The following is a 26,762-nucleotide window of genomic DNA, read 5'->3' as shown; positions in this document are numbered from 1 at the left end:
GGGGAGGTCTTGGGTTGGATCCCCAGCTCTGCAGAAAGCCCGTTCACGCCTACTGCTTAGGAGCGAACCCGGTGGCCTGCGCCCCATCCCTGGGAGCGGGCCTTGGCGGGAACCTTCCAGGCTGGCGCCCTGGGCTCCAGGAAGCAGAGACCTGGGCGCCTGGTGACTGTGGAGCCCCGGTCTGCACCTGTCTCCTGGCGGGGGGCGGTGGACACAGGGTCCCATTCCGGCAGAGGGGTCGGCTGCCAGCTTCTCACCCTGGCGCTGGCCCTCGGCACCCTTCGCTTGTGGCTGGAGTGTCCCCGATGGTGACGTTTTGTCTTCTCTGCTGTCCCTGCTGCAGGCCATGTTTGAGCTGGTCACCTCGGAGGCTTCCTACTACAAGAGCCTGAATCTGCTAGTGTCCCACTTCGTGGACAACGAGCGGCTGAAGAAGATCCTGCACCCGGCAGAGGCGCACATTCTCTTCTCCAATGTGCTGGACGTCATGGCTGTCAGCGAGCGGTGAGCACTGGGCAACCACCCTGTCCAGCTGGGCACTGCCCAGGAAGCCCCGCCCGCCCCAGGTCCCTGAAACCCCGCCCCTGGGATCTCCGCCTCTAGCCCCGGAAACCCCGCCCCAGGTCCCTGAAACCCCGCCCTCGGGAGCCCCGCCCCCAGCCCCGGGAGCCCCGCCCAGACCCTGAAACCCCGCCCCTGGGATCCCCGCCTCTAGCCCCGGAAACCCCGCCCCAGGTCTTTGAAAACCCGCCCCTGGGAGCCCCGCCCCCAGCCCCAGGAGCCCCGCCCACCCCTGAAGCCCCGCTACAGCTCCCTGGAATCCCACCCTTGGAGGCCTACCCCATCCTTGCCTGGGCACAGCTAAAATAGGTGGCCGGCTAACCTGGCTTTTCTGGAATGTTCCACAACTAACTAGAAATAAGGAGTGGGGCCAGAGTAATAGCATAGCAGGTAGGGTGTTTGCCTTGCACACAGCCAACCCAGGTTCAATCCCCGGCATCCCATATGTTCCCCCAAGTACTGTCAGGAGTAATTCCTGAGCACAGAGCCAGGAATGATCCCTGAGCACAGCTGGGGTCCAAAAACCATAATACAAATAAGTAGGTAAACCGAGCAGCATGACCTGGAGTGCCTCCCAGGTCCTGAGTATTGTCAAGTCTGAGCCATCAGCCTGGTTGGCCAAATATCAACAGGGCCCCCCCATCCCCTGGCCATTGTTTGACACCTCCCTGCAAAAGAAACTGAGCACAGGGGCTGGAGCGATAGTACAGTGGGGAGAGTTTTTGCCTTGCACGCAGCTGACTGGGGTTCAATTCCCAGCATCCCATATGGTCCCCTGAGCACTGCCAGGAGTAATTCCTGAGTGCATGAGCCAGGAGTAACCCTTGTGCAACGCTAGGTATGACCCAAAAAAACAAAAAAGAAAAGAAGGAAGGAAGGAAGGAAGGAAGGAAGGAAGGAAGGAAGGAAGGAAGGAACTAAGTACAAAATTCCTGATGGCACCAACAGCTCCCCCCGTCCCCAGGTTCCCTGGCTGCTCCAGGGGTTCCTTGTGCACCCCACCCCCACCCCCACCCACACTCCCGTGCTCCTCCCACAGGTTTCTGCTGGAGCTGGAGCGGCGGATGGAGGAAAGCATCGTCATCTCAGACGTGTGTGACATCGTGTACCGATATGCAGCCAACCACTTCTCCGTGTACATCACCTACGTCAGCAACCAGACGTACCAGGAGAGGACCTACAAGCAGCTGCTGTGAGTGTGTGGCCCTGCCACCAGCCCACTCCCTCCCCGCTCTAGGCGTGTTCCAGGGGTAGGGCCCAATCTCTCAACACTAGTTCGGGCCCAGGAGACCCCCAGCATCCCCACTGGGCTGTGCAAAATTCTAAGAGACTTAAAAAAAAAAAAAAGGTCAAGAGGACCACTCATGCCCATGGCCCAGGACAGGCTGTGACATAGGGATAAAGGAAGGGAGGGCGACAGGGGCCCTGAGCCAGCCACTCTGCCTGTGTGCTGACTCCCCTGGGGTTTGGGGCCTGCTGGGTTTTCGCTCTGGGAAGCATCAATCATCTTCTGCAGGAGACAGCCAGGTTCCCTGTGCTCCCCCACCTCTCGGGGCAGTCTGATCCCCTGAATGTCCCACCTAATCTTTAGCCCCCCCCTCCCCAAACTCCTTCCACCAAGCAGGGGTCAGTGTAGACTTGGGGATTTCACGTTTGAAAATACTGGATGGAGAGATGGTACAGTGAGTAAGGTACTTGTATTGGGTTGCCTCGTATGCAGCTAACCCAGGTTCGAACCCCATATGATCCCCAAGCCCACCAGGAATGACTCCTGAGCACAGAGACAGGAGTTGTCCCTGAGCATCACCAGGTGTGCCCCCCCCCAAAAAAAAAATTCTGGACCGAGGTGGCTGGAGTGAGAGTACAGTCGGTAAAGTACTTGCCTTGCATGTGGCCAACCTGGGATCCATCCCTGACATTCTATAGAGTCCCCCAAGCACCGTCGGGAGCAGTTCCTGAGTTCAGAGTCAGAAGTAAGTCCTGGGCATTGCAGGGTGTGTGTGACCCAAATAAAAAATAAATCAACAACAAAGAAAAATTCAGAACTGTGCCCATTGGGATGTTGTGCTGAGAACAGGAGAGGGGAGTGGAGATGTCGCAGCACCAGGGCTGTCAGGGCCTGAGGAGAAGGCAGAGACCCTCAGGGTGACGTGCCGCTGATGAGCGTGAGTCACAGCAGCTGTCTGCAGCCCCCTGCTGTCCGTCCTCGTTCGGGTGGAGCTGACCCCACACGGTTTCCTGCTGGGCAAATGAGCCAAGTGTGCGACTGATTCCTAGTCTTGGCCACACAGGGACTCGTGCCCTCCCACACGCTGGCGCTTGGATCCATCTTCATGGGCGAGGCATGGGGAATCGCTCTTGTTAGCTGACTTGATCGATTATGAACCGTTTCTTTCTTTGCCGTTAAAAAATGCACACCAGTAAACGGACGCATGTGCCCTGTGCCGGTGGGCTCTCTGGTTCCCAGGAGGCTCCAGGTCGGGGAGCAAATGCCCCTGAGGAGCCAGACACCTACTCTGGGGTCTGTGTCCCCAGCCAGGAGAAGGCAGCATTCCGGGAGCTGATCACGCAGCTGGAGCTTGACCCCAAGTGCAAGGGGCTGCCCCTCTCCTCCTTCCTCATCTTGCCTTTCCAGAGGATCACGCGCCTCAAGCTGCTGGTGCAGGTAGGGCCCCGCCCACCCGCCGTGAGGTCACGCCCACGGCCCACCCATATGCCTCGAGTGCCCGCCCAGACGGTGTCTCCCACCCTGGAGAACCACCGGACCTGCGGTTGGTCCCTGACCACGCGCCTTTGAACCACGCCCTCCAGCCTTTGGGGTCCGCCCCTTCAGCCTTTGGGCCCCGCCCACCGCCTTGAAGCCACGCCCTCCAACCTTTTGTCCCCGCCCCTTCAGCCTTTGGAGCCCGCCCCTCTCGCCTTTGGGCCCCACCCATCCACCTTTGAACCAACCCTCCAGCCTTTGGGCCCCGCCCCCTCGCTTTGAGCCCCGCCCCCCTCGCCTTGGGCCCCGCCCACCCGCCTTTGAACCACGCCCGCCAGGCTTGGGGCCCCGCCCCTATCACCTCTGGGCCCCGCCCACCCCTTTGGGCCCCGCCCACCGCCCCCTGTTCTGAGCCCCTGAGTCCCTCTGCACCGGCCCTTTAGTCCACTGCTCTCTGCCGGCTTTCCGGAAGCCCATTTGTTCCACAAATCTTAATTTTGCTCCCGCCGTGTGCCAGGCACACATTCTGGGGTGGGGAGCCGAGGCCCTCAAGAAACGTGGCTGTGAGGACAGCGACCCGGGTATCCGGAGCGGGTACGCCTGGACACGGCGGCGAAAGCCACGGTCTGTGCAGAAGCCGGGGTGGGGCGCACAGGCCCGGGGCAGTGGGCGCTGCACCAGCGGGGATAGAGGCGGATCTGAGAGCTCACAGCGCCGCCACGTGGACGGAGACGGAAACTGTCTGGTTAGAAAGCCCGGGACAGTGGCTTAGGGGGTCCCCGGAGTCTTGAGAGGCTGCAGGGTGCCCCAGGTGGACGATATTTCCATTTCCGGTCAGCAAACTGAAAGGAAACCCCCAAGATGAGCATTTTATTCAGAGAGGTGGGACCTACACCAGAGGTGTGATGAGGGATGGGGAGAGTTAAATGACAGGTTTGGGGACTCCCATGGGGGGAGTGCAGGGGGCGCAGTGTCAGGCAGGGGGGCTCAGAGATGGGGCAGGGCTGGGACGGGTGCACCCCAAAGAGTTCCGGAAACAGGCGAGGTCCCTGGCTCCAGTACTCAGTGCTTGGGGCCAGGGTAACAGGGACAGCACAGTCTCAGGACTGGGTGCAGGCCGGCTGCAGTGGGCAGTGGGACACGACAAACTGCCCTCTTGGGACCTGGGATGGAGCCTGGCACTGGGCACCTCCTGGCCCATGTTTCTCCCAGCGCTGCAAAAATTTAAAAAATCATTTGTAGGCAGACTGAGCATCATTTTATGTTAAATCACCAAAAGTGGACAATTGGGGCTGGAGCAATAGTACGGTTTGAGTGCCAGCACCCCATAGGGTCCCCCGAGCCTGCCAGGAGAGGTCCCTGGAGTACAGAACCCGAGTCAGCCCCGAGCACAGCGGGTGTGGCCCTCCACCCCACCAAAACCAGGTTTTTTATTAAGCGAACCACTAGGGAAAAGAGACACCTGCATCAATAAGGTCCAAGCGAACAGAGTTCTGGGGTCACTGGATGCAATCCTGGAGGAAAGGAGGGGGGACTGGGGTTCCTGCAGAGGGTTCCCCCTTCCACAGCCGCTCCTGCGCTCTGCCTCCCGCGGGGGCTGACTCCGCTGCCCACGCTGGCCACACCTGGCCCAGCTGTGAGGCCAGTGCCGGGCTGCGGGTCCAGCGCATCAACCTCTTTCTCCGCATGCGCAGAACATCCTGAAGAGAGTGGAGGAGCGCTCGGAGCGGGAGGGCACCGCCCTGGACGCCCACAAGGAGCTGGAGATGGTGAGCGCCCACCTGTGCGAGTGCTCCCCAAAGTCCTTTGTCCCCCCCCCCTTCCTGATCATGCTCCCTAGGATGCCCGGAGGTGAAGGTCTGAGGAAAGTGCAATATTATTTTAATATTGGCTTTTGCGATCCAGAAAAGTCTTTGGTTCTAAATCAGAGTGGTTCAGATGATGGGATCAGGGAAGGAAAGTCCCCCACCTCCCCGCACCTCAGCCACCCGGAGCCTGTTGGTCTGGCTCGTCCTTTGACAGATGACCGGTGATGTGTCTGTCAGAGGTGGCACAGACTGCGTGGGGCCTGGGCAGGGCGGGCGCTGCCCTTCCCAGAGGCCACAGCCCGGCCCTCAGCCCAGAGGTGTGGGGAAGGGCTCCAGCCTCAGCCACTGTGGACGGGCCCTGACGCACCCTCCGGCTTGTCCAGGTGGTGAAAGCCTGCAACGAGGGCGTCCGGAAGATGAGCCGCACAGAGCAGATGGTCAGCATCCAGAAGAAGATGGAGTTCAAGATCAAGGTGAGCGCCTGCTCCAGAGGGCTGTGTGCCCTGGGCCCGTGGGCCAGGAGCTTCCGGAGACTAGGATGCACGGCCCCAACCTTCTCCCATACTGTCACATGAGCTCTGCCCCAGGGCCTGAGTTAGAGACACACCAAGGGCCCAGAGGAGTGTTGAGCCAGGATCGGGAGTCGAGCCCCACTCCCAGATGTACCTGCAGCCACGAGAGGGGTCCCTCACCCTTGACCTCTCACCCCTGGCCTCTCACCCCTGACCTGATGCTCACTTCCCCGCTGTGAACCTGGCGGCTCCGATTCTCACCGCAGGGCCTGTGCCCAGACCCACACGCTAAACACGCATGATATGCATGGAGAGAATATGTGCAGTCACAGTCCACAGACACGCAATAGGCATCGAGCGCATATATGTGCCGAACACGTGCACATAAACCGCTCGGACACGTGATAGAGCCTTGTGCAGACACACTAAACTCACACGCACAGACACACGTATGCAGAGCAGACTCGGTGCGCAGACCCTGAACAGGTACACGAAACACGCATGCGCAGACTCATATGTGCAGAGCAGACTCCCATGTACAGACAACACCCGGCAGGCACACTAAACGTACCTGCACCCAGACAGACGCACGATGCACACTGGACAGGCATGTGTGCACGCAGCACCGGTGGGTACACGAAACGCGTGCTTGCAGGCACGTGGTCTAGGCAGAACAGACAGACATGTGCGCACAGCGACTTGGGGAAACCCGCACGTGCGCGCGTGTGTGCCGCATCCCGAGCGCGCCCCCCGTGGGAAGGGCTGCAGGGGTGCGGCGGGGCGAGGCAGCGGGCGGGGCGGGGTGGGGCGTGGCCCTGAGCAGCCCCTCCCCGCAGTCGGTGCCCATCATCTCGCACTCGCGCTGGCTGCTGAAGCAGGGGGAACTGCAGCAGATGTCGGGCCCCAAGACGTCCCGGACGCTGCGCACCAAGAAGCTGTTCCAGGAGATTTACCTCTTCCTCTTCAACGACCTGCTGCTCATCTGCCGCCAGATCCCGGGGTGAGGCCCCCGGCCCCGCCCCTCCAGGCGGCTCCCTCCCCAGCCTCAGTTTCCCCTCCTGTCGGGGGACATTAGGACGTGTGTGCCAACCCCCACCCCCGTCCGGTCCCCCCGGGGGAGGTTGCTGAGCGGAGCGAAACTCCCCGCCTGCCCCCTCGGTCCGCAGGGACAAGTTCCAGGTGTTCGACTCGGCGCCGCGGGGCCTCCTGCGCGTGGAGGAGCTGGAGGACCAGGGCCAGACGCTGGCCAACGTGTTCATCCTGCGGCTGCTGGAGAACGCCGACGACAGGGAGGCCACCTACATGCTGAAGGCCACGTCCCAGTGAGTGCAGCTGCGTCAGCGCCGCCCGACGTGCACGCATGTGCCCGGCTCTCGCCCAGGCGGGCCATCAGCCCTGGGCCTGTTTCCTGGGGACCCTCTGAACAGGAGGGCCAGCAGCCCAGAGGGACGAGAGGGTCCACCTGGGAGAAGCTGAGTGCAGGGTGGTGGTGCAAAGTGGGGTCCCCATGGGGCCTCAGCCCTTCCCAGCCGCTGACCGCCCAGTGCTTTACTGTGTGGCTGAGCTTTGGGGTGTCTCGGGTGCATCCCCCCTCCGCTGACTTTAAACACGGGGGACATCAGACAGGGCCCCCGTGTGCCACTGGCACCCCCGGGCTCTGTGGGTGAGGTGTGTGGTCTCTCCCCCGTGCCAGGAGTGAGATGAAGCGGTGGATGACTTCGCTGGCCCCCAACCGGAGGACCAAGTTTGTCTCCTTCACATCCAGGCTTCTGGGTAAGGGAGCCCCCAGCTCCGCGCCCACCCGGCCCCTTCTCAGTGGTGGACTCCCCGTGGCGGGGGTGGGGGTTCAGCTCCCCGGGGACCTGGTGATAAGGCTGGCCCCCTCCCCCAGACTGCCCACAGGTCCAGTGCGTGCACCCATACGTGTCCCAGCAGCCGGACGAGCTGACCCTGGATCTGGCCGATATCCTCAACATCCTGGAGAAGACGGAGGACGGTGAGCGAGACCCCTGCCTGCCCCCTGCTTTCCTCGCAACGGCCGGGGCACGTCCTGTCCGGCCCCTGGGAGTTCAGGCCTAGCCTCTGCCTGCCCACCCCGGGGTGGGTGGTGTCTGAGTTGAACCTCGATCTGCTGACCCCCAGCTCTAGTCTCTGCTGCTGCCCGGCCTGATGGGGCTCGCGCCCCCTAGGAAGGGGTCAGAGTCCCCCAAAATGCAGCCCCTCCCTTGGTTCCCCCTCCAGGCCTTGGGGTGGGGCCTGTCACTTTGTGGAGTGGGGGGCTGACAGGGATGGGGTCACCTCTCCTGGCGGGCCAGGCTTGTGGCGGGCTCTGGCAGGGGCTCACCCCGCAGCAGAAGCCTGGCTTTGGTTTGTCCTAGTCCTGGGCACAGGCCCCACTTCAGAGTGGGGAACAAGGCCAGGCTGGGGGTGGGTGGGTCCCCTACCCCTGCCCCCAGGGAGCTCCTGACCCCAAGCTCCGCCCCGCGCAGGCTGGATCTTCGGCGAGCGCCTGCATGACCAGGAGCGAGGCTGGTTCCCCAGTTCCATGACCGAGGAGATCCTGAACCCCAAGATCCGGTCCCAGAACCTCAAGGAGTGTTTCCGGGTGCACAAGATGGATGACCCCCAGCGCAGCCAGAACAAAGAGCGCCGGAAGCTGGGAAGCCGGAGCCGACAGTGACCCGCGGGGGAGGCGCTGGGACAGACGGGCCACGTGTGTGTCTCGGCCACGTCTGCTCCAGATCCGTGGGACGGACCTTCCTGTCTCCTGGAGGGTGACAGGGCCGGCATGCCGCGGGCGCCCCACACCCAGGGTGAGGCTGCGGGCGGGCGCCGAGGTGCCTCTCCTGCCCCCTGCACGCGTCCCTCTGTGCCCCGAAGCCCCTGGACCCACCAGGAGGGCAGACAGGCCGTCCAGACCGGGCCCTGTGCCCGCAGCCCTGTGGCCCTCCTCGGGCTGATGGGCCGCATGTCGCCGGTGTCCTCTGGCCTCTGCGGGAGCCCAGGGGCCGTGAGGGGTGACGGCCACTGCATCTGGGATGGGTTATGGGTCCAGGAAAAGCAAACCTCGTTGTTGGCTGCATTAAAAGAAGCATCATGTATAAAACGGGGCAGTGAGCTTCTCTTTCCGTCGCCCCAGGGCGCCCGGAATGGTGTGTGGGTTCTGGGGTGGAGGGGTTGCAGAGCCCTGTCGGGGTCTGCGGGGGCCATACAGCCCACGGGGTGGGGCTGAGTAAGCAGAAGAGAGACCCCCTTTGGCTGCAGCAGGTTCCAGTGACCACAGAGGGACTGAGGGAAGGCGACCCTGAGGCCTGCTGGAGGCCGGCTTTGAGCATGGGTGTCCATGGCTCAGCGGGAAGGGAGGGGCCGTCCCTGCAGCTGGCACACCTGGGCCCAGGGCAGCAGCGTGTGTGCCTGTACCGAGTCCTCTGGGGCATGGGTGGGGGGGTGGGGAGGGGGCACGGGGCTGGCCTCTGCCCAGCTTTTCTGAGGCTGGAAATTTTCCCAAGGGTCACCTGTGTCAGGGCCAGGACACCATCTCGGCGTCAGAGTCCATGTCTTGGCAAACTGAAGCTTTGACCCCACCAAGTGTTTGGGGAAAGAGTGTGGGGGACCCAGGGCTAGAAATGCCGGCAGAAGGTGGGGGGGGAGAGCCCTCAGGGCCTGGGCAGTCCCAGGCCTTTGCCTCTGTGTAAAGCCCTACTGGAACTCTAAGCGTCCAGAGGGCTCCTGGGAGGCCAAGGGGAACCAGGGCCAGGGGGAGGCTTCCCCTCGCCCCGCACCCCAAGGGGTTGTAGTGAAGAGGGTGGGCTGGAAGAGCTTTTATCTCTGGTCCTTGGGGAGGGCACCCCTCAGTCTTTTTCTTGCTGGCATCTGAACCCTAGTCTCAGTGCGGGGGCGGGCACGGTGCCCCCAGCCTCTCATGGGCCCCCTGGAGGGCTTGGCCCCCGCCCCATTAACGAGAACCCCACTTCCCACACACCCCTGATCACCCAGCACAGAAGCAGGGAGCAGCGGCGGCTGTGTCCGCACTCCCCCACCCCCACCCCGGGAAAGGGGTGGGCGACGGGCAGAGCCCCCTGCCCCGAGCACGTGCCCCACCCCGGGCCCACCCCGGGCCCCGGACACACGGGAGACTCAGCTGCGCTGTCGCGGGTCACGGCCCTTTATTCGCTTCAGGAGGCGGAAAACTTTCTCAGCGCGACCACGACGAGCGCCAGGACCACGCAGGTGGCCAGCAGGGCGGCGATGACGATGGCTGCGATGGCGCCGGGGCCCAGGGAGCCTGCGGGGGCGGGGGGGGGCACATGCTGGGGGCGCGGCCGGTCCTGGCCGCCCCCACCCACTGGAGCCGCGCCCCGCCCGGAGCCCGCCCCATCACAGGGTACCCGGAGCCCCTCCCAGTGCCCCGCCCCATCACAGGATCACAGGGTACCCTGAGCCCTGCTCCATCACAGGGTACCCAACTCCCGCCCCATCAAGGGTACCGGGGTCCCGCCCCATCACAAGGTACCCGGAGCCCCGCCCCGCCCCCATGCCCAGCTCCCCCCACCCGTCCCCGTGATCTGCCCCACCCTCGTGATTCTCCCTGGCCCTCCCGGTGCCCCTCCCCATGCTCCACCAGCCCCTTGATGCCCCACCCACCTCGCCACCTGAGTCTCCTGGTCCCTCCACCACGGTGCCCTGCCCCGTGCCCCGCCCCTCCTCTGATGCCCCGCCCACCCCGCCCCATGATTCGCCTGACCCTCCCCGGTGCCCCGCCCCTGCCCCGCCCCTCCCACTGATGCCCCGCCCATCCCGCCCCATGATTCGCCCGACCCTCCCCGGTGCCCCGCCCCTGCCCCGCCCCTCCGCTGATGCCCCGCCCACCCCGCCCCATGATTCGCCCGACCCTCCCCGGTGCCCCGCCCCTGCCCCGCCCCTCCGCTGATGCCCCGCCCACCCCGCCCCATGATTCGCCCGACCCTCCCCGGTGCCCCGCCCCTGCCCCGCCCCTCCCACTGATGCCCCGCCCATCCCGCCCCATGATTCGCCCAGCCCTCCACGCTGTCCCGCCCTGTGTTCCGCCCCTCCTCTGATGCCCCGCCCACCACGTCCCATGATTCGCCCAACCCTCCCGGTGCCCCGCCTCACGCTCCACCCCTCACATTGATGCTCCGCCCACCCCACCCTGTGATTGGCCCGATCTCTCCACGTGCCCCGCCCTGCTCCGCCCCTCCCCGGATTCCCCGCCCACCCCGACTCCTGGTTCCCCTGGGCCCTCCCCCGTGACTGTCCCATGCCCCGCCTCCCCCATACCCCGCCTCGTCTTTCTCTCGTGTCCTGCCCCCTTACCTGCACCAGGGTCCACGTGCCCAGTGCTGTCGTGGTCCTCAGGGGCCAGTGTAGCGCTGGGGGCCGCGACAGCGGTGGGCTCGGGCTCACGGGCGTAGCTAGTGCTCTCGGCCGGGCCTTCTCCCGAAGGCAGCTCCATGGGCTCGTTCCACAGCGTGGGCACCGGCTCCTGCGGCCCCTCGGCTGCAAGGCCAAGCATGCGTGGGTCAGGTCGCGGCGGGGACAGGGGAGGGCGCTGGGGGTGGACCTGGGGTCCTGGGCCCCTACCGGGCTGATGGGCAGGAGGGAGCAGCTCTGAGCCAAAAGGGGTGTGATCTCTGCACAGCAGGGAGGGCTGAGCACTGGCCGGAGCTGGGACCCCCACAGCTCGGCAGAGACTCCGGCGCCCCCAGTAAGCCCCGGAACAGAGGGCAGGCAGGGTAGGTCTGGCTTGGAGGAGACCAGGAGAGTGGCCCCTCCGGAAGCGAGAGTCCCTGGCCCCCTAGTGCCCTGGGTAGAGCCAGTCAAGTGTGGGGGTGTCTGTGGTCAGTGCAAACTCGGCAGTGACTGGTGCCCCCACCCCAGCTGGGGTACCACCCGCTCCTCAGTCGTCCCTGCTGTGTTCTCAGCTCTTGCAGGGTTTGGGGTACTACCCAGGGGCCCCAGAACAGAAAGGACAGCTCAGAGGCTGCAGGCAGTCCATGACATCATGCCTTCCTCCTTCAAGGATTCGGGGGCGAGGAGGGGTCGCCCACCCCTCACAAACACCGTCCTTCCAGATAGGAGGCCCAAGGCACCTGGTAGAGAGGTGGACTTCACCTCATCTGACCCCGACCCTGGGCTTTAGCAGGTAACGGGCGGGCAGTGTTCTTGGCAGGAAACTGCTGGGCTGCCCAGAATAGAAACCAAGGCTTGAGGGCCCCCCGAGTCCACTTCAGTGCTTCGAGGGCCTCATCCCCCCCCCCCCCCCGTGTGGTCTCTCTCTGTTTCCCTGGGAACTATAAGGAAGCTGGGGTCCTTGTCCACTGCCCCGGGACCTCTGTCTGTGCTCCCCCTGCTTTCAGGCCTGAAAGCCTCCCCAAGGGGGTGCTCAGGAAAACTAGGGATGCCCCAAATGAGGAGGACTTAGGTCAGGCCCGAAGTAAAGTGGGCTTTCCACCCCTTCCCGGGAGTCTCAGCACCAGCTGTGGCCTGGATGGGGCTTCACGGCATTGAGAGCTTTTCTCTGGGAGGGGCACACCCCCAGCCTGAGGTGGGGGCTGTTCTCGAGGGCTTCATGGGGTGCCTGGGGTCAGAGTGGTGTTCTGGTCTGAGCAGACTGACCCTGTCACCCTCCTAGGGAGAATGGAGGGGCAAGGGTCCGCCTCTGGAAAGGGGGTCCCAGGGGAGGGGCCGAGTGGATCAGGAGAGGAGGCCGAGAGAGAACAGTGTCACAGGGTCCCTGGCCAGCCCACCCACGGAGATGGGCACCCTGAGGGTGGGGTGGCTCTGGACACTGGCCTCTGGCGGTGACCCAAGGGCTGGACAGAGCACGGCTTAGTGCCCTGCTGCATGGCCAGCCCTGAGGTCCAGAGCTCAGACGGTCCCCAAGTAAACAGTAAGCCATGGCCCCCTCCCAGCTGTACCCCAGAACCTGGGCCAGCAGGCCCCGCCCTGCACCCTCACCTCCAGCTGCTGCCTCTGGCCAGGGTGGCCACCAAGAACCACGAGGCATGGGGCCAGCGGGCTTAGTGGCAGGCGGGCCTCAGGCCTGTGGTCAGCCGGACGACAAGCCCACCCGACCCCCAAGAGCAGGGGCCCCCTCCCTTCCCAGAGCTAGTGAGGCCCAGGGGAGGCCCCGCCCTCCGCAGTTGGCCCTTCAAGGGGCACCCACTGACCACTGGCAGCCCCTATCCCACAACTGCCACACTCCTTGGCAACCACGTGACCGGGAGCTCAGGGCACTGCACCGGGGGCTCCCTGCTTGGAAGGACAGAGCCCGTGCCCACCTCTCGGTCCTGCCCCCACCAGACCCCGGAAGACCCACTCAGGCCCCGGGCCCCCTTCCCGACCTGGAGAACGGGGGTCCCATCTGGGAACCAGCTGCCGAAGCCCTTGAAGCCGGGGCCCCAGGGCGTGAGCCAGGCAGCGGCCACAGACCCCGCCACACGCTCTGTGATGCAGCTCATGCCCCGGGAGCTGCCCGGAGCTGTGCCCAGCGGCCCCGCTCAGGCCTCCAGCTGCTGGGCAGGAACAGGGCATTTGTTTATGCTCTTCTGCGACTTGGTTTCTCCTTTTTGCTGCAGAGAGGAAAACTGTGTGGCCTGCTGCGGGCCGTGGCAGGGAACCGGGGGTAACCCCTGGGACAGGATGAGAGTGTCAGGGAGCAGAGGGGCGCAGCGGAGGGAGGCCCCGGGGAGCCCGCGCCAGCAGAAGGCTGGGTGCCACCCCGACTCCACGCTGACCTGGAAGCCAGGAGGGGCCCAGAGGACACTGCCGGCCCTGCCGGCCGCCTGCCTGTCGGTGCAGAGTTTGTTTAGTGCGTGCCCCGACCACAGGGCCCCGCGGCCGGGCGCCCCAACTCACAGGCGCCTTTGTGAGGGCCGTGAAGGGCCTTTTCATGCCGCCCTGGCCTCCCGCCCGCCCCGGGCTGCTCCCCACCCCAGAGCCCGCATAGCGGCCCGGGCAGCCAGCAGCAGGGAGCGCTGAGCCCCCCTCCGCCGCACCCCACCCCAATGGGCAGGACCCCCATCCGGCAGGCTGAGGGGGGGCTGCAGTTCGTGGGCCTGGCACACCTGGACCTTCTAGCCTTGAGCCCCAGAGACTGCAGGGGAGGGGCCTGCCTGCCTGTGCGGGACAGGAGGAGGCAGGAGGGGTGAGGCAGGAGATCTGGGAGACGCCGCCGCCCCCCCCCAGATGCGGTGGCACTCCAGGACGCCCACCCAGCCGGCTGTGTCTGTGGGGTCATCTGAGGCCTCGGGCGGGGTCAGCTGGCTGCTTCGGACAGGAGTGGACCAGCAGGCAGGTGTCCGTGAGCTGCCCTGACCCAGGCGAGAGGAGCTTCGGGGGGGTGGGGTGCTAGGGGATGGAGACCCCCCCACCTCCATCCACCACCTTCTGCCACTTCCCCAGTCCCAGACACCCAGGGGTCAGGAGCCCATGTCTGCATCCTGACACCACAGAGGGGACAGGGCAGCCCCTCCATGTCCTGCTGTCCCCGTCACACTCCCCCCCTCCCCTGAGCCCCAGAGCCCCGGGGCACAGGTGACCCTAGACACCCCTTTGCAGGTTCCCTGGGACCCCGTGTCGTGCTCTCAGCGTGGCCGGCTCCTCTGCCAAGCTTCTTGTCACTGGGCCCCAGATCTAGCCACGGGGCCTCCTTCTGAGTCCGCCAGTGGGGCTGAGGGTTCCGGACCCTGCTCCCCCCAGAAGGTGCTTGAGTGGGACCAAGCACCAAGTCTGGAAGCCGGCGGGAAGGGACGGGAAGGGACAGCGCCAGCCCTGTGGCTTCAGTTCGGCCTCGGGAACCCCAACCCTCAGCCCTGGGTCGGGGATTCCTCCTGACCCTTGACTCTGCACACTCCAATCTGAGGGTCACCCTCAGGACGCCCCCACCCCGGGAATAACCCTGGAACTCTGCTCCCCAAGACCTCCTCCCACTGTCACCCCTGTCACTTGGCCCCTGCCCATCTCTAGGGCGCCTTCTGCAGAGCGGAGCCGGGCAGGGGCGGCAGCAGAGCCCAGGGCCCCCTCACCTGTGAGCACGGCGGGGGCCAGGACCCCCGGCAGCAGCAGCAGGGCCAGGCAGAGGGTCATGGTGGCGAGGAGTGAGCGCGGCCGGCCGGCGAGCAGGGTGCGGAGGACAGAGCTGGGGAACTCCAGGGCGGCGGGAAGGAGGCATCAAAGGACTGGGAAGGGCTTTCGTCAATGCCAACTCTGTCCTCCTGGGACACCGTGCCCGCCCCCACGCACACACGCGCGCGGGAGGGAACCGGAGCCCAGTCGGGCGGGGGCGCCCCACCCTCAGGAGGGGGAGAGGAAACGGCCGCCTCTCCCCAGCCTCCACAGACTACAGCGCCCCGCGAGTATGTGCAGGGACTCGGGACCCACTTCTGGGCTTGGGCTCCCTTTACCTGGCTGGGAGGGGACGCGCGGAAGAGCGGGGACAGGGCCGGAGCCGGAGCACCGCGGGGAGAGCTTTGCCTTGTCTGTGGTCAGCCTGGGTTCGATCCCCGGCACTCCGGATGGTCCCCTGAGCACCACCGGGAATGATTCCTGAGGGCAGAGCCAGGAATGTGGCCCTCTTCACCCCAAAGATAAAGTGTTTTTTTTTTCTTTTTAAATAAAGCGTTTTTGGTATTTTTGTTACTGTGTCTGGCATATCGAATACTCTCGGTAGCTTGCCGGGCTCTCCGAGAGGGGCGGAGGAATCGAACTCGGGTCGGCCATGTTGGCCGCTTGTAAGGCGAACGCCCTACTGCTGTGCTAAGGGCTGGAGCAATAGCACAGCAGTAGGGCGTTTGCCTTGTGCACAGCCGGCCCAGGTGAGTCGGGTTTGATTCCTCTGCGCCTCTTGGAGAGCCCGGCAAGCTACTGAGAGTATCTCGCCCGCATGGCAAAGCCTGGCAAGCTCCCCGTGGCATATTCCACATGCCAAACACAGTAACAACAAGTCTCACGATGGAGACGTTACTGGGTCCAATCGAGCAACTTGAACAAAGGGAGGACAGTGCTACAGTGAAGTGCTCTAAGAGCAGAACAAAACAGCACCTTGTTTGCTGTGCCCCGAACCCAGGGCGTCACACGTGCAGGGGAGGGAGGTGCTGTGCTGCGGACCCCCAGCCCTGCTGTCGAGCGTCCTCGTTCCGTCCCAGAAAAACCGTCACTGAACGCTGACCCCCAGCACCCTCCTCTGGTCTGAATGCAGTGATTCCTGGGATGCTGAGGTTGCCGGATCCCCACCCTGCACGGCTCCCCCTGACTCCAGCACCTCTGAGCTTCCTTCCCAACCAACCTCAGGTCCCCTGCACCCCAACTCCCCTGGGCCCCAGCACCTCCTTCCTCACGTCCTAGCAATACAACTGTACGTCTCAGTACACTCCGCATGTGACCTGTCTAACCCAGAAGGGCAGGGTCCCTCCCCCACCTTGGAAACCCGCATGGATTCTCACTTGGAACTGAACGTCAGAGGACGGGCTTGCCTCCCCCACCCCTGCCACCCCCATGTGACTGGCTCCTGCCCAGGTCCCTGGCACTGCCTTCCTGGTGAAGCAGCAACCCTGCGTACCCCTCCATCTTCCATCCTACACAGCGCCCGCCACGGGTCATCAGCATCCTCGCCCCCCACTTTTCCTTCGCATTAACAGTCCTATAAAGCGCTGGGGTTGGTGAATTCAGGAGTTTCCAGGTTGAACGGGCCGACGTGTGACCAGCTGAGGGATCACACATCCACATCTGTGGAAAACATCTGCCCTAGCGGGGACGAGTCCTCTGAGCAGCCTTTCCCAGCCACACTGCGGGGCGCGGGGCACGTGGGCTTCTACTGAGGGACAGTGTTGGTGGACGACTGTCCCCCTGTGCACTCCCTTTGATCCACTTTGTCTACGCATCTTCTTGGGCTGCTTCCAGGTGGGAACGCTCAGATATGACTCACGAATCTGCCCCTTCACAACTCTGGTTAGGCATCAACTATGTATTTATTCTTTTTTTTTTTCTGGGGGGAAGAGAGGGTCTTATTGGGTCACATCTAGTGATGTTCAGGACTTACTCCTGGCTCTGCACTCAGGAATCACTCCTGGCGGTGCTCAGGGGACCGTATGGGAATCTGGGGATCGAACCCGGGTCTGCAGCATGCAAGACAAATGTCCTCCCTGTTGTTCCATCGCTCAGGCCTTGGACACGATTTCCCATGCTGCCCCACGCTCCCCAGAGTGAGCGTCTCAGCAGAGCTGAGTTCCAGTTGCTTCTCTCACCAACCAGGCCCGGGGGTCTTTCCCGCGGGAGCTGAGGCAGGGTCTGCGGCCACACCATAGAGCTCAGCAGCGACCCCTGGTGGTGCGTGGGGGCACCACAATTCCGGGCCAGGGTTGAACCAGAGTCAGCCGCTTAGAAAGCTGGCAGCTAACCCTGTGTGCCTTGCCTAGCCCTGTCGGTCTTTCAGCCCTTCCCCTAGTCATTGTCAGACACGAAGGTATTGCATATGTGTGTGTGCGCGCGTGCACACGTGTGTTACTTTTCAGCACTGTGATTTGCAATACTGTCAGTGATAGGGTTTCATGCGTGCACTGTTCCAACACCTCACTCTCCGCCACAGTACCCCCTACCAGCCAACATCCCCTTGCCCCCACCATGGTAATCTCAGCTCTGTAGGCCAGTTCTCAGGTCCTGTTGTCTTGGACTGTTTGTAAATACCTTACATTTTTTTTCTTTTGGGGGCACACCTGGCGATGTACAGGGGTTACTCTTGGCTCATGCACTCAGGAATTACTCCTGGCGGTGCTCGGGGGACCCTGTGGAATGCTGGGAATTGAACTCGGGTCTGGCGCGTGCAAGGCAAACGCCCTACCTGCTGTGCTATCACTCCAGCCCCGGTTTTGTTTTTGAGCCACACCCGAGATACTCAGGACTTCGTATTCAGAACTTACTCTAGGCTCTGCACCTAGGGACCAGATGGGCTGCTGAGGATTGAACCCGCCTGGCCATGTGCAAGTGCCCTACTTGCTGTAGGCCCAGCCTGTCATTCCCTATTTCTTTATACCCCACATACGAGAGATCGTTCTGGATCTGTCCTTCTCATCTTGGTTTTTTTTTCCTTCTTTGTTTGAGCCATACCCGGTTATGCTCAGGGGTTCCTCCTGGCTCTGCCCTCAGGAGTCACTCCTGGTGGTGCTCGGGGAGCCATAGGGGATGCTGGGGATGGAACTTGGGTCAGCCACATACAAGGCAAGCACCCTACCCACTGTCCTATCTCTCTAGCCCCCCATCTTTGGTTTGATTAGCCTTCATATGGCTAAGTTGAGCGCCTTCTCATATGCACTGAACACGGCTAGATCCTTTCATGGTCTGTTCAGGGTAGGGCTGTGTTCCCCCATTATTCTTTGAGTTCTGTGGGTGTTCATGGTGGAGGTTTAGACTCCACCATCCTCCAGAGGCCAATGGACAGCCAGGTGGGGCCCCGCAGTAAGGAGATATGGGATGGGGGGAGGGGCAGCCTTTTCCTCCCCCGCCCCAACGAGACCCTGAGTTGCCGCCCACGAATAGGCCCTCTGGCGGGTCCTCTGGCTACTCAACAAGCACCTTAAACCCTGATCCCAGAGCCTCAGAAACAAATCTCCGAACCCAGCGGCTTTTGGCAGAAACGCATCCGGACTCCGCATTAGGTGACCAGCCCCGGGCCACCCCAGGTGGGAATAGGTTTCATGCTGTCAGGGGAACAGGCCAAGGCACGAAACCTATTCTTACCTGGGGTGGCCCCCGGCTGGTCACCTAATGCGGAGTCCGGATGCGCTTCTGCCAAAAAGCGCTGGGTTAGAATATTTGTTTCTGAGGCTCTGGGAGCAGATCTATTTTGTTGCTGATACCAGGCACCTACCAATACTACATCTACTGTTCAGGCTAGTGTCTTTACCGTGCAGCGTTGAGTATGTTCCCCCCACCTCAAACTACCAGAGTTACTTAACTGACATTTAAGTCAGTGTAGAGTGTGTGAAAAAGGAACGCCATGCCCCCACCTACTCCCACTGTCACTCTCACTGTCCTCCCATTGTTCATCGATCTGCTCGAGCAGGCCCGGTAACATTGTGAGACTTGTTACTGTGTTTGGCATATCAAATATATCACGGGGAGCTTGCCAAGCTTTGCCGTGCGGGCGAGATATTCTCAGTAGCTTGCCGGGCTCTCCAAGAGGGCCGGAGGAATCGACCTCAGATCAGCCGTGTCGGCAGCTTGCAAGGCAAACGCCTTACCTGCTGTGCTATTGCTCCAGCCCACCTACTCCCAGTAAGGTAAAAGGTAAAGGTAAAGGCCCTCCCGTTGATCGTCGATTTGCTCGAGCGGGCCCAGTAACGTCTCCATTGGAGACTTTGTTGTTACTGTGTCTGGCATATCGAATGCTCTCGGTAGCTTGCCGGGCTCTCCGAGAGGGGCGGAGGAATCGAACTCAGGTCGGCCATGTTGGCCGCTTGTAAGGCGAACGCCCTACCCGCTGTGCTATCGCTCCAGCCCACTCCCAGTATGATATATATTAAGTAACTTCTCTGCGTGGACGTGAGTTTGGGGGTTAGAGGTTGCAGTGCCTTGAGTCTGGTGTAGGAGTGGGGTCTGGCGGTGGTCGTGCAGGCTGCGACATGGGGTCCCTGGGCTTCTGGTTGTGTGAGCTGCATGGTTGGGGAGGGGGCAGGCCTGGAGTGGGTCAGGCCGCGCCTCTTTCTGGTCTATTTCTTCAAGTAGCCTTCTACATTCACATTTCGGCTTTTCTGGTTTCCCAGTGTAAAAACCCTTTGTGTAATGGCACCTTTGGAGGAAGTGGTCACCGCTTACCTGTCTGTCCCCACCCTGGGCCTCTAAATGCATGTTCCATAGTCAGCGCAGGGTTCGGGGGGATGGGGGGTTGGTGAACATGTTCTCACTTGCTTCTGCACTTGTGATGACTCTTGCTTCTCCGTCCAGTCCCGTCGGCCCCTGGGCTCCGCAGCAGGGCAAAGCTATGAGCTGCAGAATGTCAGACCTCAGCGGCCTCACTCTGGCCAGTCGGCTTCCAGTTAGCATCTGCCGATAGAAGGCATTGCTGGGAACTGTAAGATGGGAGAGGTGGTCGCCCTCAACTTCTGAGGCCACCCAGGAGCAGCAGCCTTGCCCTGTCACCTGTGGCGGAGGGGTGGGGACAGTCACAGAAAGCAGAAGTGAAGATTCCCATATCAGCCAGCCTCTGAAGGCAACTGCAGTCCCAGGAGCCTCCCTGGACAGTGCTCCAGGCTCAGTACTCTGCTCTTTCAGCGCTGGCTGGTCTCTGAGTTGGAGTCGCTATGTTTTGTTTTGGGTCCACACCTGGCGGTGCTCAAGGCTCACTCCTGAGCATATAAGATGGGACCCGGATTGCCTTCTCTCACGGCAGGTGCCTTACTACTGCACCGTCCTGCAGCCGGGAGCTTCTTCGTTTTGAGTAACTAACCTCCCACATTCCCGTCTCGCCAACTCCTGCATTTGGTCTCTGCTGTGAACTGCTTCTGGCCAGGCCAGCATCTCACTGCTTTGGCCCTCAGATGGTTCTGAGAAATGGGCCCTCAACGACAGGTTCCAGGCCTGGATTCACCCCTCTGTCGGAGCTGAGTGGAAAATGAGATTTGTGACACAAGGCTACTGAAGACAGGAACTAACAGATCGAACGTGTCACTTTATAGTCTGGCGACTACATGGGCTGTAAACAAGAGTTGAAATTTTGGGGGGGGGGGGGGTGGGGGGGGAGCCACCAGTTGGTGTTCAGGCTTTACTCTGGCAGGCGAGGCTCGGGGACCATGAGATGCCGGGCATGGAACCCAGCTCTGCCGTGTGCCAGGCCAGTGTCCCACCAGCTGTGCCCTCTGTCACTTCAGACTGCAGTTGGTGCTCAATGACAAATTCGAGGCCTTAAATTCTGAAGTCCAGCCATGCTCAGACAGCAGGCTTTTGAAAACATACTAGATCCTTGGGCTGGAGTGATAGCACAGCGAGTTGGGCGTTTGCCTTGCACGTGGCCGACCCAGGTTCAATTCCCAGCAGCCCGAAGGGTCCCCCGAGCACCGCCAGGAATTAATTCCTGAATGCAGAGCCAGAAGTAACCCCTGTGCATCGCTGGGTGTGACCCAAAAAGAAAAAAAGAAAAAGAAAAAAGAAAAAAAAAGGCTAGACCCCCAGGCTGATGCCCAGAGCCAACTGAGCTGGGCATGCCAGACCTGGGCTTGGCCTATCCCATCACTGCTTGGGGACCTCCTGCTCCAAAGTGTCTATCAGAGGCCAGCGTGATAGTACTGGGTGGACACTGGCCTTGCACACAGCAGACCCGGGTTCAATCCTCAGCATCCCATATGGTTCCCTGAGCACCACCTGGAGTGATCCCTAAGCGCAGAACCAGGAGTATACACCCCGGGTACCGCCGGGTGTGCCAATTGTCCCTCGACAGTGACCCAAGGAGACCGCTCTGGGCACATGGATGTGTAAGGCCCAGGCTGGATCCCACACCCTGGGTCTCGAGCACTGGACTGTCATGTCAGCACCGAGTGGCTCCCAGGCACTGCCGGGCGCAACCCCAAATTAAAAAAAAAAAAACGTATTTCCTGAACTTTGTCATAATTGCGGCTAATCAGGTTCAATGAGTCTAAGGAGCACCATGCCAAGTCTGGGAACTGGCAGGGAGAACGGGGCTAAGGGAATGCAGAGCCAAGGTCCCCCTGGCAAGCAGTAGGCACCACCGCAGCCTTTTCTTGTCGTTATAGCCCCCCACCAAGGACGCCTGCTTACAAGACTCATGTGAGCACCTTCACTGCTTGGGACCGGGTGAACTCCGCTGTGCCAAGGTGTGGGTACTTGTTACATCACTTTGCGGCCACACAACACAGGTAGACAGGCTGGGCATCCGATGGGAAGCACTTGTCTGTCCTGTCGTGGATCAGGCTGGAAGGTCCCCCTGTTGCTTTACAGCCGTTAATGGGTCCAGAGTAAGCAGCAAAAGTCTGCCCATGGGGAAGCAGGAGAGCATGAACCCGACTAATGTGCCAGCACCTGGGGGGGATTTTGCTACTTCCTACTCTGGGGTCCCGGGTTAGTCTGTGATGTTCAGCTGAATGCAGAGGAGGGACGTGCCAACCGTCCAGGTCAAAAAAACTGACAGGGATCCTGGCGGCCATTCAGAACTTGGCCTTCTCACTCAGGCATGGAGCGATGGCTGCGAGCCTGCCTGACTGCAGCGAGACCCCGAGGGCGGGACTGAGGAAGAGGGCCAGCATGTGCTCAGAGCCGTGTGCAGGTCCTCTCCTGCCTCTCCAGAGAAATCTTCCACTTCTCAAGCCCCAGGGTCTGAAATGCCAGGCACAATGGGCAGTGACCAGCAGAACGTGGTGTCCCTTAAGACGAGGGGCCACCAATCAACATGTGACTTGAGAGGCACACCTGGGAACACGGAACCTTTGGGGTGCAGACCCCGCGTCCCGTGAATAGTCAGCTCGTCTTCAGGAAAGGGGACTGAGCAGGCCACAGGATAGGAGCAAACCTCTCTCCCCCGAGCCTCCAGGGTGCAGGGATGTGGCTGGGAACGCCATAGCCTTCCTGGGGATCACGCCTCTGGGGCCCCGCAATGCCAGCGGGCTGATCAGGGAGAAGGGACGGGAGCAGGGGTGTGCCACGTCTGCCCACACACACCCTGGTTAAGCCCGCATATGGAGGCTACCCAGGCATAGGGCACAGCGGGCAGCAGAGAACCCACCCTGAAGGGCAGAGCCCGGGCGCCCACGTTGTTCCGTTGGTCATCACTTTGGAGAAATTTAAGGCACGTTGCAAGCTGTATTTCAAATGACCCATCTGAACACAGCCCGAGCAAGCTGGAGCGATCAAGACTGCACCTCCCCCCCCCCCCCCCCCCCCCCCCCACCGACCCATGCTTCTGTAGTGACGAAAAGCATCGTTCATCCAAGGCTGAACTTGAGGAAGTGTCCTTTGTGGAGAGTGGGTTAGTCCCACCGAGTGCCACGGCAGGGTTAGGAAGCAAGGCAGTAAGGCAATAACGGTGCAGGCCGTCACTACGCCGGAGACGGAATTACACACACCTGCGAGCCTGGGCTGGAAGGCATCAGGAAGCGCCATACGGGCACGCCACACAGCTGTGGACTTGACACTCCTCCTGGACACACACAGACACGAATGTCGTTGCAGAAACCCGCGGTGCTGAGCTTCAGCTCAGGATGACGACCACTTCCCACGCTGGAGCACTAGGCATCAGGTCCAACCAACAGGCTGCAGCTGTGCTGGGAGTGTGGCCTCTGGGCCACCAAGGACCGGTGGGGCGGCGCCCCATTCTAGACGGGAGCCGTGATGCCTTCACTTCGAGGGAGTGACTGCCTGCCTTAGAGCCCAGTGACCACACACGACTCTCCTGAAAGGAACACTGAGGGTCCAGGATCCCAGTTCAGACTGGCACCGACAAGGCTGTTACAGGCCATCAAGCGCAGGCCCCCAAGAGCACCTTTGACATGACCTTCACCGGGCACCCTCCAATGCACCTACCTGCCTGCCGCCTGCAGGAAGTCTGACCCCGACAGGGGGCGGCAGTTCAGAAACAGGCTCATTTGAAACTGCGTCTTTAATCAGGCACACACATTTAACTTTTATTAAAAACAAAGCACTTCGTCTAAAATAGATTTTGGCTTTGCTGGTCGAGTTGCAAATAGTGTCTGTAAAATGACATACTACAGCACGTCCTGAGTATCATTTTATTATGGTTTTGATGAAGAAAAATGGGTTGCTGGCCAAGGCTGAGGGACGCGGTGTGGCTTGTCATTAAGTCTGTTTCCAAGAACCCAACAGCAACAGCAGGCATATTTGATGTCATTTCATAAAATGGTTGCCCTAGGAGAAAGGTACTGAAAACAAGGGCACCAGGGCCTGTCTTGAAGCAAAAAGTGCCTGGCATCGCCACCCCTCACCCCTCCTGCTGCTGTGTGAACTGAGGGGGGCAGGAGAGGCCCTACCGCAGATGCCTGGCCAGGAAAGGCTGGGACTACGCGACACACAGCAGCACACGTGCCACAGCGACCGGAGTGTAGAGCAGAAAGGGGGCACAGCCTCTGCCAGGCCCAAATGCCGCCATGCTGAAGGCAGGTCAGGAGCTGCCGGACGTCAACCCAGCTGGAGTCCCCAGGTGAGTGGCAGCAGCAGCTGCTGTGAGCACAGTGGGAAGCAGCATGGAAACACCCCTGGGCTGGGCCCTTCCCTATGCCTGACTTAGAAAATGCCGGCACCGAGTTAAGGTGGGATTGGGGTTAGTAGCAAGGACCAGCAAACGAGAAACAACATGCCTGAACTATCTTGCCTTGGCCTTGGGGGGGGGGGAAATCTTTCATTTTTTCAAATGACTGGGAGCAAACAATATGCAAAACATGATTTCAAAAGAGGGCTGGGGACATCCCTCGGTGGCAGAGCACTGGCCTTGCATGCAGAAGGCCCTGGGTCTGACCCCAACACACACATCAACTTAAGTGAAATTCAGAAGAGTGAAAATAACCAAGAACGCAAAAAAAGGAGCAGGATCGAGACGAACATCCCATGCCGAGGAAGTGGACCCTTAAAGAAGCTAACTAGGAAATCCCTCAGGGAGAGGCTCTTGTTGGGCGGCTGGAGTGTTTCACAGGAAGCGAACATCTGCTCCCTCACTCAGCCTGCCCGCTCGGCCCCCACGTCCTGCGGAATCTGCAGGACTTGAATCACGCACGTCCAGAGAACAGTCGGGATGGCTTACCGCTGCTCCTGCTTTTCTGAACAGGACCCCATCGTTGGGAAGAAGCGGGCCGCTCTGGAGGGCACACTGGGCGGGGGTGGGACGGCGTGTGCGGTGAGGCAGGAGAAACCCACAGGCGAGCCGAAAGGCGCAGTCAGAGGGCAGAGGAGGAGGCCGCTGGGCAGACTTACCTGTTTATCCCGACCGCCGCTCTCTCCCACACAGAGCGGCCAGTGTTGCTGCGCGGGCGCGGGCGGAGTGCCCCGGGGATGCCTCCGGGTCCCGGGTGCCCGCAGGACACGGTGCTGGAGCCATCCACGGTGCCGAGAGCAAGGCCCAGTGCGAAGCGCAGCTTCGACAGGCGACCACAAGAGGTGCACTCAGAATAACACCAGATTTTTTACTGAAGTTCTTTTTTTTTTTTATTTTCCTCCACACTGGCAAAAGTTCCCAGGGAGCTTAAAGTTTTGTAAACATTTTAACTATCCCTCTTTCCCACCCCCCCGCTTTTGAATTTACAAAGCACAGGAGAACAGGAGTCCCAATTCGTAATGGCACCCCGGAGCTCCTCATGCTATTCTGATCCAAAAACTATATACAAGTCTGTATCAGTCTCTGTATAGTCACTGTACATGTTAAGAGGGAGGCGGCAAGAAGGGAGAATGACGACCCCAAAGAATAAAAACAGAAACCCAACAGAACCACCCAAACTACTCTCAGGGCAACTCTGGCGTGACCGAAAGAAAAGGTGTTTCCGAACCACAGCACTTTCCGCTCGGGGACGGGCGGTCCAATGGCTCCAGACTGACGTGTACTTGGCATTCCGGGTGTGGGGGCGCGGGGCAGGGGTGCGGCTGGAGGCAGGAAGAGCGGCTGTTTATAAATAGGGCTCGACTCCGTTTCCAGCTGAGGTGGAGGGGCGGCCAGACCCAGGCTTCCCGCCATCCCTCCCACCCTCACCCCTGCTGCCTTCCTCTGCACAATGGTGAAGGCCTCAAAGATGGTCAGGGTTTTTGTGTCTGCTTTTCAGAAAAGGCAAGCGCCTCGCCACTCCAGAACCTTTCCAACAAAGCCTTTTCGGGGCCACGGCAAGACAAACACACAGTGCTCTGAGGAACCAGATGAAATTCCGGGCTTTTATCAGAAGCAAAAGTTTATCCCTATCCAAAATGAAATTATACAAATTCATACATATGGTAAAGATCCTAGCTGCCTCTTAAAACGAGACAAATTTTCAGCAGAAAGGCCCAAAACAAACTGGTCCTAGTCCTCTGAAGTAAAAATATTTATGGGAAAAATCAGTTTTTGTAAGAAAGAAAAATTAAGCACAAGTCCCTCTCCCAGGCCACGGGGCTTCTCTGTCCAATCGGGTTTGGAGTATGCCAGGGGTCTGAGACGCTGGCTGGCGCGGAAGTCACTATTCTAAGGAGGAAGAACACGGACCCTTTCTCCAGAACTACTCAGAAAGAAGGGGTGAGGGATGTGTGCAACATCAAGGCAGTCCCTGGGCCCCCACCCCCGCCGCCGGGCCGGGGCTCTGTGACGCAACCCCAAGTCAGCAGCGGCCGGGCCCCGCTCAGCCCGGGAGCACAGAGGCTGCCGACCCGGCGCTGGGCTGCGGGCCCAGGTCTGCTGCCGTTCACTCTCTTCATGATTGCACCAGCAAGACCCCTTGCGTGCCCTTAGAGGGAAACGGGGGGAGCAGGGAAGAAGGAAAAAAAGAAGGAAGAGTAAGAATGACAAGAGAAAGTAAATTGCTATTGGCAGGTCCCAACTCACTTTCTGGGAGCTAGCAGGTGAAATTGGGGCCCAGGAATCAGCTTGTTGGGGAGCGATCCCGACTGCCCCCGAGACACGGGGCCGCTCCGCTCCTCCAGTCTGAGATGCTCGCCAACAAGGGCCTAAAGAATCTCGGACACAGAGCTAGAAGAAAAAGCCTGAGATGACCGGTTCTGTGATTTGTTGCAGAGTGATAAAGAGTAAAGGTGAGGAAGTGTCCAGAGGTGGAGAATCCGTGGTCAGCAGAGAGGAGAGGGCAGGCCAGTCCGTCGTGGACACTCAGTAGTCATCCAAAGTCTCGATCTCACCCATATTGAGTCGCTCCGATGAAGCATTAACTGAAAATCCTGCCAGGGGGGGAAAATCGGCAGTGAGTGCCCACGCAGACAGCCCCCGGCCCGCTCCAGGGCATGCCCTGAAGTCCCACATCCCAGGGGGCCGAGCACATGGGGGGGAGGGGGGCGCGCGCGCGCACAGGGAGGAGTCAGGCATCTGTCCTTTAATAAGAAATTGTTGTTGGATCTCTCAGGGCAAGGATAGGATCAGGAAGGAGGGTGGGAGGAAATGTGAAACTGAGTCACTGTTTTCTTGATGTCTTTTTTAAAAAGTGGTGGGATCAGACCTAAGACCCACACACACGTGAC

The 26,762-nt window shown here is 61.0% G+C and overlaps 3 protein-coding genes across 5 annotated transcripts in view; 1 reads left to right on the top strand and 2 right to left on the bottom strand.

The window, feature by feature from the left end:
* NGEF (neuronal guanine nucleotide exchange factor) overlaps positions 1–8,695 on the top strand; it is a 37,603-nt gene extending 28,908 nt beyond the window's left edge. The window contains exons 4-13 of the mRNA XM_056121921.1: positions 344–504; positions 1,601–1,753; positions 3,097–3,226; positions 4,960–5,034; positions 5,457–5,546; positions 6,422–6,585; positions 6,752–6,907; positions 7,279–7,358; positions 7,477–7,581; positions 8,075–8,695. Of these exons, the coding sequence (XP_055977896.1) occupies positions 344–504; positions 1,601–1,753; positions 3,097–3,226; positions 4,960–5,034; positions 5,457–5,546; positions 6,422–6,585; positions 6,752–6,907; positions 7,279–7,358; positions 7,477–7,581; positions 8,075–8,265 (1,305 nt within the window). The 3' untranslated portion in view covers positions 8,266–8,695. The remainder of the gene's footprint in view (positions 1–343; positions 505–1,600; positions 1,754–3,096; positions 3,227–4,959; positions 5,035–5,456; positions 5,547–6,421; positions 6,586–6,751; positions 6,908–7,278; positions 7,359–7,476; positions 7,582–8,074) is intronic.
* A 1,065-nt stretch (positions 8,696–9,760) lies between these two features.
* On the bottom strand, positions 9,761–14,768 carry SNORC (secondary ossification center associated regulator of chondrocyte maturation; the record flags this gene model as incomplete). Its single annotated transcript, XM_056121502.1, has 3 exons — positions 9,761–9,870; positions 10,920–11,102; positions 14,633–14,768. Coding segments are annotated over 3 exons (429 nt in total), but the record flags the coding sequence as incomplete, so codon positions are not given.
* A 10,688-nt stretch (positions 14,769–25,456) lies between these two features.
* The window catches only part of GIGYF2 (GRB10 interacting GYF protein 2), a 148,878-nt gene continuing 147,572 nt past the window's right edge, over positions 25,457–26,762 (bottom strand). For all 3 annotated transcript variants that reach the window (XM_056120742.1, XM_056120750.1, XM_056120757.1), the window contains one exon: positions 25,457–26,465. In XM_056120742.1, the coding sequence (XP_055976717.1) occupies positions 26,398–26,465 (68 nt within the window). In that variant the 3' untranslated portion in view covers positions 25,457–26,397. The remainder of the gene's footprint in view (positions 26,466–26,762) is intronic.

Source organism: Sorex fumeus, unplaced genomic scaffold, assembly GCF_029834395.1.
Source record: "Sorex fumeus unplaced genomic scaffold, SorFum_2.1 ptg000005l, whole genome shotgun sequence".
Lineage (NCBI taxonomy): Eukaryota > Metazoa > Chordata > Mammalia > Eulipotyphla > Soricidae > Sorex > Sorex fumeus.
The sequence above is the reverse complement of the archived record's forward strand: the minus strand, read 5'-3'. Positions and strand labels throughout refer to the sequence as shown.